Consider the following 20,195-nt stretch of genomic DNA (forward strand, 5'->3'; position numbering starts at 1 on the left):
CAATCAAAAATATCAAGAAAGTTCCTTGCTAAAAACAGAAACAAAAAATCTGGCTTTGTAGTCAAAGTCACATAGAGTTACCATTTACTGACTTGCCCTCAAACACCTGCTTACTCTGAACCACTGCTGTCACCACATGCAGACAGTCTAACCAGCATACTACACAGTACAATGCCAAACTTATAAAACGCACTGTTAACAGATACTTGGAAGAATGAAGAGAATGCTAATGCTATGACAAGAAAAGTCCAGTTATGAGAGCAAAGAGCAGGGAGAACAATTTATACTGCAAAGTCTGGTTAGGTTTATATGAGAAAATGATATTAAGGTAAAGACTTGAAAGAAGAATTAAGCATGAGAAAAAACTGGGGAAGGGGGAAAAACAAGAAAAAGTGTGGCATGTTAGAAGACACAAAAAAGACCTTGTACAGATAAAATGGAATGAGCAGTGAGGTGACAGGGAAAGTGTTACTAGATGAGGTTGTAGAGAAGAGTAGACATAGGCCTGTTAAGAAATTAGGATTATGCTCTTAAGTGCAAGGAGAAAAGCACCAAAGGGTTTTTAAAGCAGTGAGTAGGTAACCTGATTTACCTCTTAAAAGTCACATTGCAGATATATGGGAAAAACAGAGGGCTAAGAGGAAATGCAGAAACATCAATTTGTATACTACTGTAGGTAATCCGGTTGAGAGGTGATGACTGACTACAGTGGTCCTTATTTTAAGAAAAAAATTAAACCACTCAAGGTTTTAAAGAAGGTAAGAAGGCAGGCAGAGTGTCCATGTATGTGTACACTATGTTTTCAGAACAAAGAGAGTTTAGTCAACCACCTAACTGAATACCAGACACTATGTCATCTTATGTAACACTTGAAAACTTGTCACTTTTACCAGTATGACACACTACACATGAGATTATGATAAGCATATCTGTAAAAAATAATGTTAACTCCACAGGGTTTTGTTTCATTTGGGGTTTTTATTTTTAAATTATCATTCATAGCAGTAATTCTACAATGCAAATAATTTATTTTTGAAGGGGAATACTACCTACCCACAAATGTGCACACTAAAAACAACAAAGGCCTCTAGATTTCTTTGAATGCACTATCTTCAATCACAAAAACATTCCATACATGCTGTCCAAAAATCATCTGACCTTGACTTCAACACTTCTAGACAGAGCAAAGCTTTATATAGCTTAGACAAATGACTTTAAAGGAATTAAAATCACCTTACTTATTTTAAGCAACGGCTTTTTGTTGCCAGTTGATATAAAAGATGTTTTACTAAATAAGTGCACTGATTAACATGAATTTATGAAATAATTTCTGAAGACATTCCAAAATTTAGATGTGACAATGCAGTTTAGGGTATTAAGAATGGAAGTAGAAAATAATTAATTGCTTTGGTTTAAGTACTGCTGGATGAACTTCTAATTACTGCTCACAAATGTGCCCATAATCAATAAACACACCTACCTTCTTTAAAGCATCCTGTAACACACCAGATTTTTCTTTCAGCAAGTCTACAACACAAAGGGCCTCATCTTCAGAAAACATCATAGTCTTCAAGGACAGAAGAAAATCTTTAAATTTCACTTCAGCATTTTCTTTTAAGAAAAAAAAAAAGAAAAAGAAAGCAATTGGCATAGAAGACAAAAGCAATAACTTCAACAAAGGTAAACATCAAGAATTCATGACCCAGAAAGTAATTTATACTTTAAATAATCATAAATATTAAGAGGGAAAAAAAAGTGTATCATTTGTACTATGGAAAAATTACACTAACTAAAAATTTGCTCTAAAATGCCAGCATGCTCTTTTTAAAGAGATCATTTAAGCATCTAGTGTATGTTAGTATCTGTTTTACATATATTCATAATATTTTCATTAACAATACTGAGAAAATGAGTTCCAAATTGTAAAAGTGAAATCTGATTCAACAAAGACCAAATATATACAAGGAATCCTGACATTAGAACAATCCACATTAAAAATCTCCTTTATTCACCCATCCCAATTAGCCTAGAAATCTCACAAAAGATAACAGTAGCAAGGAAAAGTCACCAGATAGCAAAACAGCAGGGAGATGTTGAGCAAGTCAAATTCCAGTGTCCAGGCCTAAAACATTGAGAAAGACAGACTAGAAGACTGAAGACTACCAACTGATCTTTTACTGCAAGAGTCCTATTGGTCTTTTGCAACACACTGATTCTATGAGAAATGTACTTGACTCCATAAATGACTCAAAAATATAACATTACAATGTAACTAATTATATTATATTACCTTTGTCAGTTTCAATCTTCAATTTTTTAGCCCCAGATTTCTGGATTCCTTCTACTTGGTCAGATTTAATCAGATCAATAACTTCTCTCTTATCTACCACAAGATTTGCGTTAGTATTATCCATCAAAGGAATATAAGTAGTTGCATGAATAAGGGGTTCATCCACCAAGACTGCAATATTAAGTTCAACAAAATCATAATTACTTTGGGTTTTTAAAAACAATGATTAAACAACATGCAAATAAATACCCTTAAATTTAATGATAAATGTAGTTATTTTCAAATCTCCAATATTAGTTCAATTTAAATCATTATTTAACAAATAAAACACTAACTGTACCAACTCAATATTCTTACAAAATATTGTTTTATAGAACACTTTTGAATTCTGAAATGGATAGTGCACCTCCTATAATAGTATCCAATATTTCTTAGACACTCTTAGTTCTCATTTGTTCTTTTTTAATGTAAGAATTTATTCACATTTAATTAGTGCTCATGAAAAACTTAAATTTTATTTATGCTGATAATTTACTGAATTTTTATTGCAATTGATAATTTTAATTCCTTTCACAAACTAAATACAAAAATCACTATCATTGTTCCTTGCACATAGCTTCTCAATTCTAATAGTTGTTTCTAATTTCCACAGCACTTCTTACAACACTTGACCAAACTTCCAGAATAACATTAAAAGTGAAGGAAGGAAGCTCTCTATTTAGTTTTTATTTAATGTGAGGAATAAGAGTTTAATCATTAAGCCTGACATCTACTGGTTAGAGATCCAGACTTCTACACGCAGATGGAAATCTATATTCCTACCTCTGAAAAAAAAATCTTTCATGTACTGTAATCCTTTTTTATTTAAAATTGATCATGTTTAATTTTATCAAATATATTCAGATATTTCCCTTCCACCTGTTGTTTGAGATGTCCTAATTTTAATGCAAATAGAAATTCACCTCTTAACATTCCAAATTTACTATTTTCTAGTACTAGTTGATATCACAGTCTAATATTATTTGGCAATTGTTGTTGTTTAATCTACATATATATATTTAATAGTCAAGTTTTCCCTGAAAATTTCAGAAACCCTAAGATTGCTCTGTCACTTTTAATTATATGTTTCTCATATATGCACATACAAATTTTGTTTAGGAAATAGGGAACACAAGGTAATGCCAGAGCTAGCAAATGTCCTCAACTATTATCTAAAGTGATATTAAAAAGTACAAATATTTCAGGAATATTTTTTGTCTATACAAGTTTATATGCTACTATTTTTCAAAACCAAGAATGGGAACATTTACAGATAGTTCTCTTTTTAAATTTCAAACACTTTTCATCACAAACTTATACTAGACCCATCTATCAAAGCAATGCAAAGCCACAGGCCAGAGAATTTCAGACTTGTATTAGAATTACATTTGTTGTAGCATATAATACACTGAGGTAAAGAGCATGCTTCAGGGTCCCAGTCCTAATGAACTTCTCTAGAATTAGCATACTTTATTAAACATGTATCTACATATTTCACCATTTTCTGTCTTCTGCTTCTTTGATGAAGTCTTCTTCTTTCCTGATCCACTTTCTTGTTTAGTCTCCTGATGGAGGGGTAATAGTTCTTGCTTTTTTGAAGGTGCCATGAGAGCTTCCACCTTTTTATCCTGGTCATCTTTATCAAACAGAAAAAGAAAATCATCATAGCAAACAATGACCACATCACAAACAATGCAATCATTAATGAATAATTTCTAGAATGCTTTACCAATAAAATCTTAAAATCTAATAAAAATTTTAATGCTCTTACCATTAATTTTTCATTCCAGCATTCTTACTCCACTACATCAGCTCTTCAATATACTTTCCTCTTCTTTTATATCCCATTCCAGAGCCATTCCCTATCTTAGCCTGTGGCATGGTCAAGTCTCTATCATTTTAAAATATAAAATTCACTACCACTGTAATTCCCAGTCTCCCACACCCATTCCCTTCTATACTGACAAAAGAATAGTCTGTACTTCTTTTTCTACCCATCATTTTCCAACAAACTGCAACCTGGTTTTTAGCTCTTCCTTTCCATGAAAGATTAACTGAGGTACCCAGTGTTCCAAATGCCATACTCTACATATAATAATCATTAGTCCTTATTTGATTACTCCTGAACATTTCATTGTTGTCTTCACCTTTTTCTTAAAATTCCTCTCCATTATGCTAAGTGAAATAAGCCTATCACAAAAGGAAAATATTTTATAATTCCACTAACTTGAACTTTCTAAAGACTCATAGGACAGAAAGTAGAAAGGTGGTTTCCAGAGTGGGGAAAGTGGGGAATTGTGTTAAATGGGTCAGGTCAAGAGCCTCAGCTAGAAAAGATGAAAGCGTTCTGGAGATGGCTGGTGGTGATTACACAAACGTGAATCTACTTAACACTACAAAACTGCAAACTTAAAAATGGTTAAAATGGCAGGATTTATACTATATGTATTTTACTATAATTAAAAAAAATTCTCTATCAGCTCCAATAATTATTCTTCCACTCATAATACTCCTTTGTGAACTGCTTCTCAATACCTTCAATTTAAATACTTCCCTGGATGATCTTATCTATACCCATGACTTTTAACTACTACCGTCATGCTCAAGGCTTCTAAATGTATTGTATAGCCTTACCCTCACTTACACACCCTACTAGCAGACATAGACACTTGAACCATAAACTAAAAGCATTCTCCTTTCCATTCATATCAAAGTCTCCAATATTCCCTCTCTTAGTGCTAAGAACCATGTACCAGTGTAGGGTTGGAAAACTTTTTCTGTCAAGGGCCAGATAGTAAATACGTTAGGCTTTGTAGCAAGTCATTCGGATTCTGTCACAAGTGTTTAAGTCTGCCATCACTGCGAAACTAGTCACAGATGTATGTGAATGTGTTAAAAAAAAAAAAAAAAAAAAAAAAAAACTATATGGACACTAATGATTGATTCGTAATTTCTACCTTTCTCAGTATGATTCTTCCTTTGATTTTTTTTCCAACCATTTAACATGTAAAAACAACTTGGAAGCTCAGTGGTTGAGTACTTACCTAGGATGCATGAGGCCCTGGGTTCAACACCCACCATCACAAAAGGAAAAAAAATAACAAAACTATTCTTGGCTCACAGACCACAACAAAATGGGAAGAAGGCCATATTTAACCAGATTATAGTTTGCCTACCCTGAACTAACTCAGAACTTGGCAGATCAGCTTTGATCCTGTCTCCTTTATCTGCCAGACACCTATATAATGAGGTCAGTAATGTCATTCTTCCTTTGTATACCTCTCTACTTTCTATTTCTTCTACCTCAGTTCACATGTTAACTTTGGAAAAGTAAAACCTCTTAAGTAGTTTGCCTACTGCCCCATGAAATCTGTCCTCACAAGTTCTGCCAAAGAAATCTTTCTAAAATATAAATCTGACCATGTAACTAACCTGCTTAAAAATCTTCAACAATGGCTATCCTAAGAAGTCTCAGCTCCTGGGACAGTTTACAAAAAATCACCATGATCTAGTCAGTTACTGCTATCTTTTCAGCTTTGCGCTCTACCTCCTATTTCATGGCTCAACAATATACTATAATCTTGTACCTCTGTGATCTTACACATAATAATGCTGTCAATGTGGTATGAGACCCACTATTTCTTGATGAAGTGATGTATACTGAAGACCCAGCTAAACACTGCCTCCTCTCTGAAGACTTACCCTCCTTTACTTCCTATAAGTAACAGTTGCTTTGGCTTCTGTATTCTATACATTTCCTTTGTAAAACACATTTTGATACTGGCTTACATGTCCTTCCCTCACTAAAAGATATAGTATTTCTCTAGTACTGTGGTTGGTCATAGCTGGCAAGCAAATACTTAAAATCCAATAAAACCAATTTAATATTCTTTTAAGATACACAAATGACAAGCAAACTGTTTTCAGTTCCATGCTTCCCATTTCTCAAGTTCTTTCCACTGTATAACTGTTCCTTGATATCCATGGAGGACTGGTTCAATCCCTGCCCAATACCAAAATCTGCAAAAGCTCAAGTCCTTTACATAAAATGGCATAGTATTAACATATCACCTATGCATATCCTCCCACACAGGTTCAAATCTTCTCTAGCGTATGTAGAATACCTAATACAATACAAATACTATAAATTGCTGTTGTAATATTGCATTGTTTAGGGAATATTTGAATGACAAGGGAAAAAAGTCCATACATGTTCAATATAGATGGAATATTTTTCTAATATTTTCACTCCACAGTTGACTGAATCTGAGGATATGGAATCATGGATACAAAGAACTGACCATACCTATTAATAACCCTATTTCACCCCAATCCTAGCTAGCATTTATTCAAAGTTTAAAATTAATTTCCATACTACTTGCTGTAAGTGGTTTGCCTTAGAATTCTGACACTGGTTAAGACGTACCTAGACTAGTATAATAAACTTTTCATTTATAATAACCTATTTATGTTTGTGTCTACAGCTAGCATGTGACTACCTGGAAAATGCACTATTCACCTCCACAGCCCCAGCACCTAGTATAATATCTAGTGTAAAACGGACATATAATATATGTTTGCATAATTAACATATGATAAAAAAACGATCTTTTCATCCTTACTCCTTATCACACTGATTACAAAGTGCTGGTTAAAATAAATGTAGACATTTCCAAATGCTGACAATTATAAGCCTTTTGTGGTTTTAATAGAACAACCAAAGTCAGATTTAAAAATTTCCGTTAAAGGTCTTTTCTATACTCATAAGAAATTTAAAATGCTATTTTATGATCACACTAATTTCTAATAGTAATTAATGTTAATGAAGGCAAACATGCAATGAAAAGAATAATCTTTGGTTCAAACTCAATACAATCATGCAACAAAGTTAAATATATTACAATACCGCTTCCATTTTTAGACTTCTTCTGCCCTGGTTTCTTCTTTGAGGCAGTTGCTTCAGAGGGCAGGGTGGGTTGTTTTGTAACTGGGACAGGTTCTACTTTTTTGCCAGGTAACTTTGATACATCACTTTCTTTGATGACTTGCTCTTCAAGTGAAGGTTTTTGTTTCTTTTCCTTCTTCTTTCTTTCTCTAACACTACTTGAAGTTTCAACCACATTCAATGGAACAGGTACAACTTGCTCATCTTCTACAGCCAAAGCATCAGACAATTTAAAGTCTCGAGGTACACTCTCTGAATCAGATTCATGGAGGTTTCCATTCTGGATTTCTTTCTTTTTATTCTTTTTCTTTTCTGCCTTCTTTTTATCTGGTTTTGTAGGAATAAGCTTTTGTTCTCTTTTCTGTTTTGCAAGAACTTCATCATATAATGTTTCTTTCATGAAAAGCCAGAAGAAGAGGAAAATTACCGTAATAACTACTGAAGGAATAAGGACAATAAAATATGTTGACTCATAAAACTCCATGGTGCTTTTATTAATGTGAACCTATAAAACCTAAATGGACAAAAACAAAACAAGCCCAGTCAGTCTCATAAAAAAATTAAATTTACAAAACCCCTGCTCTTTCAAATGGCATTTCAGATCTACAAATCTACACAATGTAAACAAGTTAGCTATTTAAATCACGTACTTGGTTACTCTGCCAACTACAATTCTGACTACAAAAAGAAATGTGAGGTACCTAGAAAAAAGTGTTTATAGTAGATCCTTCCATGTGTTAATCATGTGAAAAGATCCTAATGGGAGGAAGCTGAAATTTTTTCCTCCCAAATATCATTTTTTATTTGTTAGGGGAGGGGGTTATTTGTGATGCTAAGGATTCAATCCAGAGTCTCCTGCACAGCATGTGCTCTACCACTGAGCTACACTCTCACCCCATTTTTTAATTTATTCTTTTATTTTTTAGACTGTATTTTGATTCACTGTACACAAATGGGGTACATCATTTTGTTTCTATGGTTGTGCACAATGTAGATTCATACCATTCGTGTAATCATACACGTACATAGGGTAATGATATTTGTCTCATTCCATTTTTCATACTCCTCTCCCTCTCATTTCCCTCTAAAGTTCCTCCATTCTTCTCTTTATTCTGTTTGTTCTGTTACTAAAAGCTTCATGTTGTGGTGGGAGGATCCAAGATGGCAGACTAGAGAAAGGCTGCGTTCGTCACTCCCTAACTCAGGTTTCAAGCAGAGCAAAATCTGTTTCTCTGTGAGGTAGTCTTTGCTGCTCATCTATCCCCTGCTGTTTACCCCATTTGTCCACCTCAATCATCTGCAGTCTGCCAGCATATTGACGACCTTTTGAGTGCAGATTGCTCACTGACTGCCGCCTATCATCTTCCATTTGCCCATTTGCCTGCCTCTTGCCTGCCCATGGCCTGCCTTTCACCTACCCATCAACCACTGCCAGAGGTCCACCTGCAGACCGCCAGCAGATCAACAACTGCCTGATATTGCCTGGAAGCCCACTGTCATAGTACCTGGAGGTTTGGTTACACGCAGGTGCCACCATTTTGGGACAAAAGCTAGGACCTGTAGGACCCCAAGCCTGACTGACCATGACCTGCCTCAGGACCTCCAGCCCACCAACCACACCCCACACTTGGTGTCCATGCCCTGTGCTGCAGCTCCCCATTTGCCAACATGTTTGGAAGCCAGTGTAGCCATCTTGGATTATCCTGGAAGCAGAAGCTGCTATCTTCAGGTGGGGCCAATCCCATCCCGAGATGCCTGGTGGGGAGACTGGAAGCTCACTGTCAGGTACCTCTCATGCATCAGGCTACTGAAGACTGGGAGGTTTTAATAGTATATGACTCTTGAATAGGAAGAATTAATATTGTCAAAATGGACATACTACCTAAAGTGCTATACAAATTCAATGCAATTCCAATTAAAATCCCAATGACGTACCTTACAGAAATAGAGCAAGCAATTATGAAATTCATCTGGAAGAATAAGAAACCCAGAAGAGCTAAAGCAATCCTTAGCAGGAAGAGTGAAACAGGGGGTATTGCAATACCAGATCTTCAACTCTACTACAAAGCAATAGTAACAAAAACGGCATGGTATTGGTACCAAAATAGAAAGGTAGATCAATGGTACAGAATAGAGGACATGGACACAAACCCAAATAAATACAATTTTCTCATACTAGACAAAGGTGCCAAAAATATGCAATGGAGAAAAGATAGCCTCTTCAACAAATGGTGCTGGGAGAATTGGAAATCCATATGCAACAGAATGAAACTAAACCCATATCTCTCACCATGCACGAAACTAAACTCAAAATGGATTAAGGACCTTGGAATCAGACCAGAGACCCTGCATCTTATAGAAGAAAAAGTAGGTCCAGATCTTCAACGTGTCGGCTTAGGACCAGACTTCCTTAACAGGACTCCCATAGCACAAGAAATAAAAGCAAGAATCAATAACTGGGATAGATTCAAACTAAAAAGCTTTCTCTCAGCAAAGGAAACTATCAGCAATGCGAAGAAAGAGCCTACAGAGTGGGAGAATATCTTTGCCAATCATACTTCAGATAGAGCACTAATCTCCAGAATCTATAAAGAACTCAAAAAACTCTATACCAAGAATACAAATAATCCAGTCGACAAATGGGCTAAGGAAATGAATAGACACTTCACAGAAGAAGATCTACAAGCAATCAACAAACATATGGAAAAATGTTCAACATCTCTAGTAATAAGAGAAATGCAAATCAAAACCACCCTACAATTCCATCTCACCCCAATTAGAATGGCGATTATCAAGAATACGAGCAACAACAGGTGTTGGCGAGGATGTGGGGAGAAAGGTACACTCATACATTGCTGGTGGGGCTGCAAATTAGTGCAGCCACTCTGGAAAGCAGTGTGGAGATTCCTTAGAAAACTTGGAATGGAACCACCATTTGACCCAGGTATCCCACTCCTTGGCCTATACCCAAAGGACTTAAAATCAGCATACTACAGACATACAGCCACATCAATGTTCACAGCTGCTCAATTCACAATAGCCAGACTGTGGAACCAACCTAGATGTCCTTCAATTGATAAATGGATAAAGAAACTGTGGTATATATATACAATGGAATATTACTCAGCCATAAAGAATGATAAAATCATGGCATTTGCAGGCAAATGGATGAAATTGGAGAATATCATGCTAAGTGAGATAAGCCGATCTCAAAAAGCCAAAGGACGAATGATATCGCTAATAAGTGGATGATGACACATAATGGGGATAGGGAAGGGTTAGTGTTAGAGTTAGAGTTAGGGTTAGGGAGGGGGCAAGTATGGAGGAAGGAAGGACTGTAAAGAGGGAAAAGAGGGGTGGGAGGGGTGGGGGGAAGGGAAAAAAATAACAGAATGAATCAAACAACATTACTCTATGTAAATTTATGATTACACAAATAGTATGCCTTTACGCCATGTACAGAGAAACAACATGTATCCCATTTGTTTACAATAAAAAAAAAATATGTTATAAAAAAAAAGAAAAAAAAAGTATATGACTGTTATAGTATAGATTTTTTTTTCCTTTTTGAAAATTTTTAAGTTTTGATTTCTTTATTTTTTCTTACTCTATCTTCCTTTTGTTTACCTCTTTCATCAGAATCTCTTTCTCTCTTTTCTCATGCTAACAACCAACTTCTTTTGATTACACTTTCACTCTTCCCATGTTCTAGAACTGCTATATATTCTTTTCTTATTCCATTAAGAGTTACATCCTATACCCCTCCCCAACCTCTTTGTCCTCCATTAGAAACTGCACACCTCATTGCAAACCTATTTGTTATACTATAGATAATAATTGAACTCATCCTCTCTGTTTATTATGACATCATTAACATCTTCATAGGGGCTACTTGGTTTAGGGCTGCATATTATCTGTACTGGGTGCTGCTAATATTGATTTTCCCCCTTAAAGAAGAGGTTTTGGAAACCTGCAGGGTCACTATAAGCCTATAGGGGGGATCTGTAATACCCCAGATCTGCACTGCTAGAGGGGAAGATAATGTGAACAACATGAAAAAACAAGGGAAGAAAGTATTTCAAACAAACCAAGATTCTATAGTAATCCAATGACAGCATGGTAGAAGAAATGTGAGGAGTTCAGAATATACTTAACTAAAATGATTCGCAAAGCAAAGGATGAGAAAAGAGCAAATGCAGGCAATGAATGATCACTCCAATAAGCCGTGGAAGAGCAACTGCAGGAAGCAAAAGATCATTTCAACAAAGAGAGAATCTGGAAAAAAAACAAACAAATCCTTGAAATGAAGGAAATAATAAACCAAAATGAAAAAAAAAAAAAAAAAACAAAACTCAACGGAACGCATCACCAACAGATCACTTGGAAGACAGAACCTCAGAAAATGAAGGCAAAATATTTAATCTTGAAAATAAAGACAGAGAAGATTGTAAGAAATCATGAACAGACCCTCCAAGAACTATGGGATATCATGAAAAGGCCAAATTTAAGAATTATCAGGATTGAGGAAGACACAGAGATACAAACCAAAGGAATAAACAACCTATTCAATGAAATAATATCAGAAAATCTCCCAAACCTGAAGAATGAAATGGAAAATCAACTACAAGAGGCTTACAGAATGCCAAATGCACAAAATTACAACAGATCCACACCAAGGCACATTATAATGTTGTGGTGGGATACATCAAGAATATGGAACTATAATAAAGTCAATATCAGAATGTTAGGTTGTGGCTTTGACAATAAAATATCAACAAAGTAGATGCTTTCTTTAATTCAAGGCACTCGTTACTGCAAAAAATAAATTATATTGCAAGAGTAAGGCTGGTCATCAGTGTCCTATCCAAATGCTAAAAAGAAAAAGGCTTGCTCTCTTCAATAGTGCATAAGCCCTAATTTCACATTAACCAAAGAGTTACAGGAAGTAAATAGGTATGATCTGACTACCCAGTCGTATCTTCCTTGAATATAGATATCATAGCTCTTACTTAAGCAGGAGTTTTTGCTATACATCTCAATGTAAAAATGATGCTGATGTTTAGGTTCTAAATCTCAATATTCCTGAGGATATATGTATAAAGCCTCATAAAAGTGGTTTGAATACTTATGTCCTCTAAAATATATTATCAAAAAAGGTAGAATGTGTAAATGCAGGTGTAATTAAACCCAGGACATGCTTAGGATTAAGCAAGTTAGTTTTTGCATATTTAATGTTCAAAGAAATCTAAGAATTCTTAAAGTTTAAAGGTATCAATCTTAAGAGTTAAAAAGAAGATTAGAAAAGAAAAAAAAAACAATTCCACCTAAACAGAAGAGCCATTTATCCTGAGAATTATCTTAGACCCTAGGAAACGTGCTTTTAAGTTGAATAAATCTGAATTTATTGAATGTAAGGCTGGACTCAAGTTATATCACCAATGACCCAAGTCTGCAAAGAGACAGAAAATGGAACCTAAGGACAAAGTAGTGTGTTCAACAGGCACGCTATAAACCTTGATGACTGAAACATCATTTAACATTTCACATTTTCATAAATTTTTAAAATAGCATTAACAAAACCCTTAACTAAGATAAGGTTTTTAACAAGTTGAAGGGGAAAAGGAATCACCAAAATACTAAAAGAAACCTAGGGGTTGGGGTTGTGTTGTGGTTCAGTGGTAGAGTGCTCACCTAGCATGTATAGGGCCCTGGGTTCAATACTTAGCACAACATAAAAATAAAATAGGGGTACTATGTCCACCTACAACTAAAACAAACATTAAATTTTTTAAAAAGAAAAAGAAACCTAACAGAATTGTTCCTCCCTGATAATTTCGTGTTAACATGAATTATTTTTAAATTATTACATGCATTTTTATTATGTCTATTTTTAAAAAGCAGAGTTTTGGAGTGGGTAAGAGTGTTGCTTTTGTTTTAAGCATAGCATCCATAGTATAGAGAACCTGTTCATTTGGCTGGAGAGTTTGGAAAGAACAATGAGTAGGAACATATTTAAAATTCTGGGGAAGAAAAGAGGCTAAGGGAGGCACAGACCCTGAAGAATCAACAGCTGAAGCAGCAGCCGTAACAGGAGGTGGTGGTGGAGGAAGAAGAGAAATAGAACTAGGATGTGGTGGCGAGGGCAGGGAGGGGAGAGTGGGGGAAGAGGTCAAGTCAAAGTCAGAAAGCCCTGAGGAAGCAAGCTACAGTCATACACAAACCGAGGTCTTAGGAAAGTGAATTTATGTTCAAGCAGAACATGTCTACCTGTACAGAAAAGAAAAGAAGCAAATGTTCAGGGAGATGTGATAACATAAAACCCCAAGAAGTCTGGAACATATTTTTCCTCAAAGATTCTGATGATTTTCTAGTTTTCTTTTCCAAGTCCATACAGAACTGGAGGAATCATGTTTCCTGTCTTTAGATTTTCATGGAATTCCTTTCATATAATTCAATTCCCCTTCACTTGAGCTCACCTGGGTTTCATTCTGCATCTAGAGGAATCTAACTAGAATGCGGAAACATTAAGAATCAAGACAACGTTTCCATTACTTTAAAACAATAAGCCTGATTCTTTATAAAAAGAAATGTATTTGCAAGAAAAAGCATAAGGATATTCATAGCAACATTACATAACACTGGAGACATAAAATATCCAACTTCAGAATTAACTCAAAGTATAGCTATTAGAAATATAAATACTAAGGCTATTTGTTCTACAAAGTCAAACTCAAAATTGTACTTGATGATCAAAACATGTTACATATAATAAGTTCGATAACTAAAGATGAATAAAGAGTTGTGACAGCATCATGGGTACAACCTCACTTGCTTAATATTTCAAATAAAATGCCCAATTCCTTGTTTTTGTTTTTGATTTTTTGTTAAAAAAAAAAAAAAAAAAAGGTAAAATGAGTGCTTAGTGAATAAATGCTTTTACAAAGCAATCAATATACTTCAAATTCACATTACACCCATAGGCAACAACGGAGACTTCGGAAAATAAGGGAAAAGAGGAGGCAAAAAGGGACTAGGAGCAAAATACAGGGTAAGCGGGGTGGGGAGCAAAATAGATTTAATAGATTTAAAGTGGAGGGGCAATGGAAAAATAAAGGGGAAAGAAGCTGAAAGAAAGCTAATGTGGTTCTAGGTGATAAGCTCCAGTTCATTAAGATTTTTCTAAGTCTACGGTACACGATTCAATAAATGTATGTTGAATTGATAACAGAAAGACAGATAGAGGTTCAAGTTTTGAATTGAGCTGGCACAAATCACCAATGTTAATTGCTTTTCCCATATTATCAGATGCCCTTTGTAATATTAATTACCTTTTTAACCCAATCATATCTAAATGATAACAGACTCTGATTTGAATGTAATAAACAGCCAGGAGTGTTAAACAAAATTTCTCTGTCAAGTGAATCAAGAGTAAAATATCCATGGGATCACAAGAAATCAAGTCCAAACTATTCTCAAACCACATTACAAATCAGTCTCTTTCATCTTTTATTCAGACATAAATCCTTCCAGAAACTGATTAAAGATACCAATCTTCTTTCTCAAAGAAAGGCATATATACTCACTAATATTTATAATTAACTTCAAGCTTCTGGACTCTCAGAAGGGTATGCACAGATCCCAGGTTAAAAACTCTGCTCTAGAACAAGAATGGGAGTTTTCATCACTACATTCTCCATAAAGAATTCAAAAGATAATAAATTAATAGTATGCAGAGGGTCTGGGGATGGGTAGCTCAATAGTAGAGTGCTTGCCTAGCATGCACTAGGCCCTGAGTTCAATCCCCAGCACCACGTTAAAAAAATAAAGTAACACGCACACTAAATTAAATTAAATTAAAATGGCCTGGAGATAAAGCTCAGTGGTAGAGCACTTGCCCAGTATGTACAAGGTCCTAGGATTAATTCATAGCACCACCACTCCCAAAAAACAATAATGAAGTTCTGCATTTCATTAGAGTATGTACTATGAATGCTAACCAACTAGTTTTAAAATTGTATTTACTCGTCCTTTTATATAACTTACACTTGCTCTTACAAAAACTGAGCGATTCACTGAGTTAAATTTTGTAAACTTCTCCAGAAAGAACCAAAAATCTATTTATATTACTATAAACTAGAATTTAAAAATTAAGCATTGTGTAGTTACTCACCTTCAAATAAAGTAAGCGTGTTATACTCCAGATATGTTCTAAGCAAATTATTTTAAGATTGGTGAGTAACATAATGATGCACTAAAATGGACATCAAAAGTCCTGGCTTTTCGTTCCAATTGTGTCTCACTCAGGGTATTCCCTAAAAACTAATATACACAGGTTTTTTCTTATAAAGCTTTACAGACCAAACTATTTGCATCATCTTGGAAATACCAAACCAAAAAATTTAAGGAGTCACAAGGGTGCAAGTGGGAGAAGCAAAGGCATATCCTCTTGAGTGAAATCCTCCCTCAAAACAAGATTTTCAAATATTATTATGCAGATATGAGTCCATGACTCAAAATGAAAGAACATGTGATAAGCCACCATGAGCAAAAGGCAGCGGAAGCAAGCTAAAGAATAAATATTTAAATTAAAATCCCTAAAGACTTAAGAGACTGCAATTTACAAATACAAGTTACAACATAAATAAGAGGAAACTGGAAAAATGAGGAAAGAACTAAAACTATCAAAAGTGACTCTGCAGGTTTGAATTAAGGATTCTACAAACAAACAAACAAAAAAAGAAACAATCAAAATTTAAAACCCAACAAATCAGCTCAAAATAGGCTCAGGAAGACCAATTAAAATAACTTCAATAGTTCAGATAGATCTGAAAAGAATAAATCAAATAAATGCAGTCTGTCACTGAGCTACATCCCTAGCCCTTCACTTTTATTTTCCACTTAAACTTTAAAATTTGAACACAAGATGGTTAGAAGTGATCACAAATACATATGCTGATCTTAAATGAATCCATGATTTGGCTTAGAAGGGAATTACATGGTTATCTATAAACCAGAGCAAAAATTAAAAAAAAATAAAAAAAATTCACAAGCTTTGATGTGATCCCCTACTCTTCCAGTTCAAGTGACATATCTACAGCTAGTTCTGTAATTCCAGAGCAACTGCTCTCTCTATACACATACACAAAATTTTATGAGCTAGCAGATAGTCTTAAATACAGGTAGGCAGCAATACAGTGCAGTGTGGAAAAGATAAAAGAACAGATAAGAATGGAATTCAAAAATGAAATAAAATGCAAATACATACAAAAATTTAGTTTACTGTAAGTATTTCATATCAGTAGAGACAAGGTAGAATCATTCAGATCATATAAGAACATCCAAATAAAAGTTTTATACATAAGAAAAAGTGTACACCTGAAGAAAATAGGTGGATTTATTCCTTTTACACAGTTCTACATGTTTAAATGTTTAAAAGTATATTACATCTGTAGTAAGCATTTAAAAAAAACAAACTTGTTCCTTCAAATCAATAAGAAAGAGACAAACAACCCAATGAGAAAAATAAAGCATTAACCATTTCCTGAAATGTCCATCAAAATACAAAAACTCATCTAAATTCATATCCTCCTGGTCAGTTTCTATGACAAAAGTATAATCACCCCCGGAATGCACAATAAAATTAACTCTCAAAGTAAGAGGAGAAAAGATTTCAAAGTAATCAAAAAACAAAATAATCTAGTAAATCAAATACTGAGTTCCCTGATATGGGAACTCCACTTACAACATCTTTTCTATTAAAAATTAACTTTACAGGGCCAGGCACGGTGGCACACACCTGTAATCCCCAGTGGCTCTGGAGGCTGAGGCAGGAGGATCCTAAATTCAGAGCCAGCCTCAGCAAAAGCTAGGCACTAAGCAACTCAATGAGACCCTGTCTCTAAATAAAATACAAAGTAGGGCTGGGGATGTGGATCAGTGGTCAAGTGTCCCTGAATTCAATCCCCGGTGCCCTAAAAAAAATTAACTTTACAGACTACATTGAAATCTCAAAGATGCGGTACAACTGTAACACATCGCTATCTGTAAAACTCACATCTTATTAACATACCCCTAAGTTATTTCAGCAATATCCACTCTGAAGTACTGCTACTGCATATGAAGTAAACAATGAAATTTAATCTCTCCATTAGGTCTCATGCCACAAAACTTGACATTTCTATTAAAATCAAATTTATGTTTTTCCTTTAATATGAAAACAGGTAAGTCAGTCTTCTCTAAGAAACTGCTCAGTTCATAGCTACTGAAAATTAATCCATCTTTTTTAGACTTCTGAGTACCCATCAAGACCAAACTAGCCCATTCTCTCAAGATCTCAGTAAAAGACATTATTCGTTTACAAATATTTCCATAGAAAAAAACCTGGTTGGGCTGGGGAGATAGCTCAGTTGGAAAAGTGCTTGCCTTGCAGGCACAGGGCCCTGGGTTCAATACCCAGCACCGCCCAAAAAAAAAAAAAAAAAAAACCCACCCGGTTAAAACTTTATTCTGTAAAGAAATGAATTCATGATAATTCACATGTAATATGGGTAGATACTTGAAATATATATTTTTTCCAGCACTGGGTATTGAAACCAGGGTGCTCTGCCACTAAACTACATCCCCAGCCCTTTTTATTTTTTTGAGACAGGGTCTTCCTAAGCTATCCTGTATGGTCTTGTATTTGCTATCCCCTGCCTCAGCTTCCCAAGTAGTTGAAATTACAGGAATATATCACTGTATTCAGCTGTTCAGTTTCTCTCAAAAAATTATATTTTATATATATATGTGTATATATATATATACATATATATATGTGCGATATAAACTACATAACAGCATACAAAAAAATTCTCTTTTACACGACAGTCATGCCCACATAGGCACAGGAAACTCCTGGAAGAATAAATTAGAAACCATTAATTCTGTGGTGACTTCTGGGTATTCTTTCTGGTAACTTTTAACTTTGTATCCTTCAGAATATTCACATTTCCCCAACATGAGCTTAAAATTACTTTTATAATACAAAGTCAAATTTCATGTATTTGAAATTGCAAATTAAATCACGACTTTTAAAAACTAACTTGGAGACTATTTCTAATAATAAAAAACTATTTCAATTAAAAATCAATAAATATTTGCTTCAAAACAGTCAAGATTTTAAAAGAACCAATAATAAATAAAGGAAAATACTAAAAAAATAAAATAAAATAGGCAAGTATGGGGTTGAAGGTGCAGCTGAATGGTAGAACACTTGTCTAAGTACACATGAGGCCCTAGGTTCATTCCCCAGTACTGGGGGAAAAAATAGGCACACTTTCTAAAATTAAAGGAAGTCCTATCTTGAAGAGAAAGATCAAATAGACTGCTAATGTCTATTTAAGGTTAAGAGAGGAGGATGTTGGCCTGCAATTTCTTGAAGAAATGGAAATGATATAAATTACACAGAACAGAGACTTTCCAGGGGGTCTACAATCAGTGAAGGAGAGACTAAAGGGGAAAAAAAATCCCCATGTTAATACAATGAGGGTTAAAAAAAAAAAAAAAAAAAGAACAAAGACTGAAAATATGTCTGGTTTTCCAAATGTCAAATAAAAAGTTTCCATTAAGATTTGTATAATGGGGGCTGGTGTTGTGGCTCAGTGGTAGAGCACTTGCCTAGCACATATGAGGCACTGGGTTCAATCCTCAGCACCACATAAAAACTTAAAAAAATATAAAGTTTAAAAAAATTGTATAACCATGGATTCTGAGAGTCGGATCTACAGTCTGTAATCCAGACTACCCACTCCCCATACTTACCAAAAATATTAAAGTAAAAATGGCTCAAAGGTCAAGAAAGGCTAAGACTTTTAGGAAGAAAACAAAATCCCTCTTGGAAAAAAATTCCTTCTATCCAGTCTAGCCTGCACAGTATGGTATTTGCAGATATACTCTTGTAGAGGTGAACTTACAACCATAAAAGGAACAAACAATATATTCCAAAGAACTCCAGACAAGAGAATATGAAAAATTATTAATTTTTTTCAGTCATTAGAACTGTAAAAGAAATCAGAAAACACTCATGAAAATAACTAAGAATAGAAAGACTTGTAGAAACTAAGCAAATTAGATGTCATGTTGCTGGGTGTGGTGGCTAAGGCTTGTTATCTCAGCTACTTGGAAGGTAAAGGCAGGAGAATCTTCAGTTCCAGACAAGCCTTAGCAATTCAGTGAAATCCTCTCTCAAAATAAAATATTAAAAAAACAGTTGGGGATGTAGTTCAGGTAGAATGCCTAGCATTCATGAGACCCTGAGTTCAATCCCCAGTTCTGCCAAAAAAAAAAAAAAAAATATTGTGTATGTATAAACACATATGCACAACACACACAAGCACTCAGAAATTAAAACTAAAGGACTGACAATTATGCAAAATTAAAGAATTATCAAATAGGAAGACAGTTCAGATAAAAACTGACAATGCATCATACAAGTATACACAGAGAAAATATGAAAGAAAACTTAAAAGTAGGATATAATGAGACGGCTCAATAAGTCAAATGGGAATTCAAGGAGAAAAAAGAATGAGGGGAATATCTGATCAGAGAATGGCTAAGAATTTCCAAAAATTGTTGAAAAATATGAATCTCCAATTCAAGAAGGACAACAAAATCTGGACAGAATAAATAAAACATTTTTACATACCTGTAGTAACACTGTATAATTCAAAAGATGTAAAGCAAGTCTTACAAGCAACACAGGAAAGATTACCTATAAAAAAATAAAATTCAATTCACGTTAGTCAGCAAGAGAAGCTGAGGACAATGGAATAAAATCTCTGAAGAAACAATAACCAATAACATAGGATTCTAGACCCAAGGTCAATATTGAAATTTTAGTTATCAGAAGTGTCAGTTATGTATAATAAACAAAACTGACAGTTA

The 20,195-nt window shown here is 34.6% G+C and overlaps 1 protein-coding gene across 13 annotated transcripts in view; it reads right to left on the bottom strand.

The window, feature by feature from the left end:
* Nucleotides 1–20,195, bottom strand: part of KTN1 (kinectin 1) — a 109,090-nt gene that overhangs the window by 69,668 nt on the left and 19,227 nt on the right. For 10 of the 13 annotated variants that reach the window (XM_079128537.1, XM_079128535.1, XM_079128534.1 and 7 more), the window contains 5 exons: nt 19,957–20,022; nt 7,236–7,788; nt 3,828–3,965; nt 2,291–2,461; nt 1,481–1,611 (listed from right to left, as the gene is read on the bottom strand). In XM_079128537.1, the coding sequence (XP_078984663.1) occupies nt 1,481–1,611; nt 2,291–2,461; nt 3,828–3,965; nt 7,236–7,758 (963 nt within the window). In that variant the 5' untranslated portion in view covers nt 7,759–7,788; nt 19,957–20,022. Of the gene's footprint in view, nt 1–1,480; nt 1,612–2,290; nt 2,462–3,827; nt 3,966–7,235; nt 7,789–13,495; nt 13,542–19,956; nt 20,023–20,195 lie in introns of all 13 variants that reach the window. The other 3 variants (XM_079128540.1, XM_079128541.1, XM_079128542.1) reach the window with 2 other exon arrangements.

The sequence above is a fragment of the Sciurus vulgaris genome, assembly GCF_902686455.1.
Source record: "Sciurus vulgaris genome assembly, chromosome: 2".
Classification (NCBI taxonomy): Eukaryota; Metazoa; Chordata; class Mammalia; order Rodentia; family Sciuridae; genus Sciurus; species Sciurus vulgaris.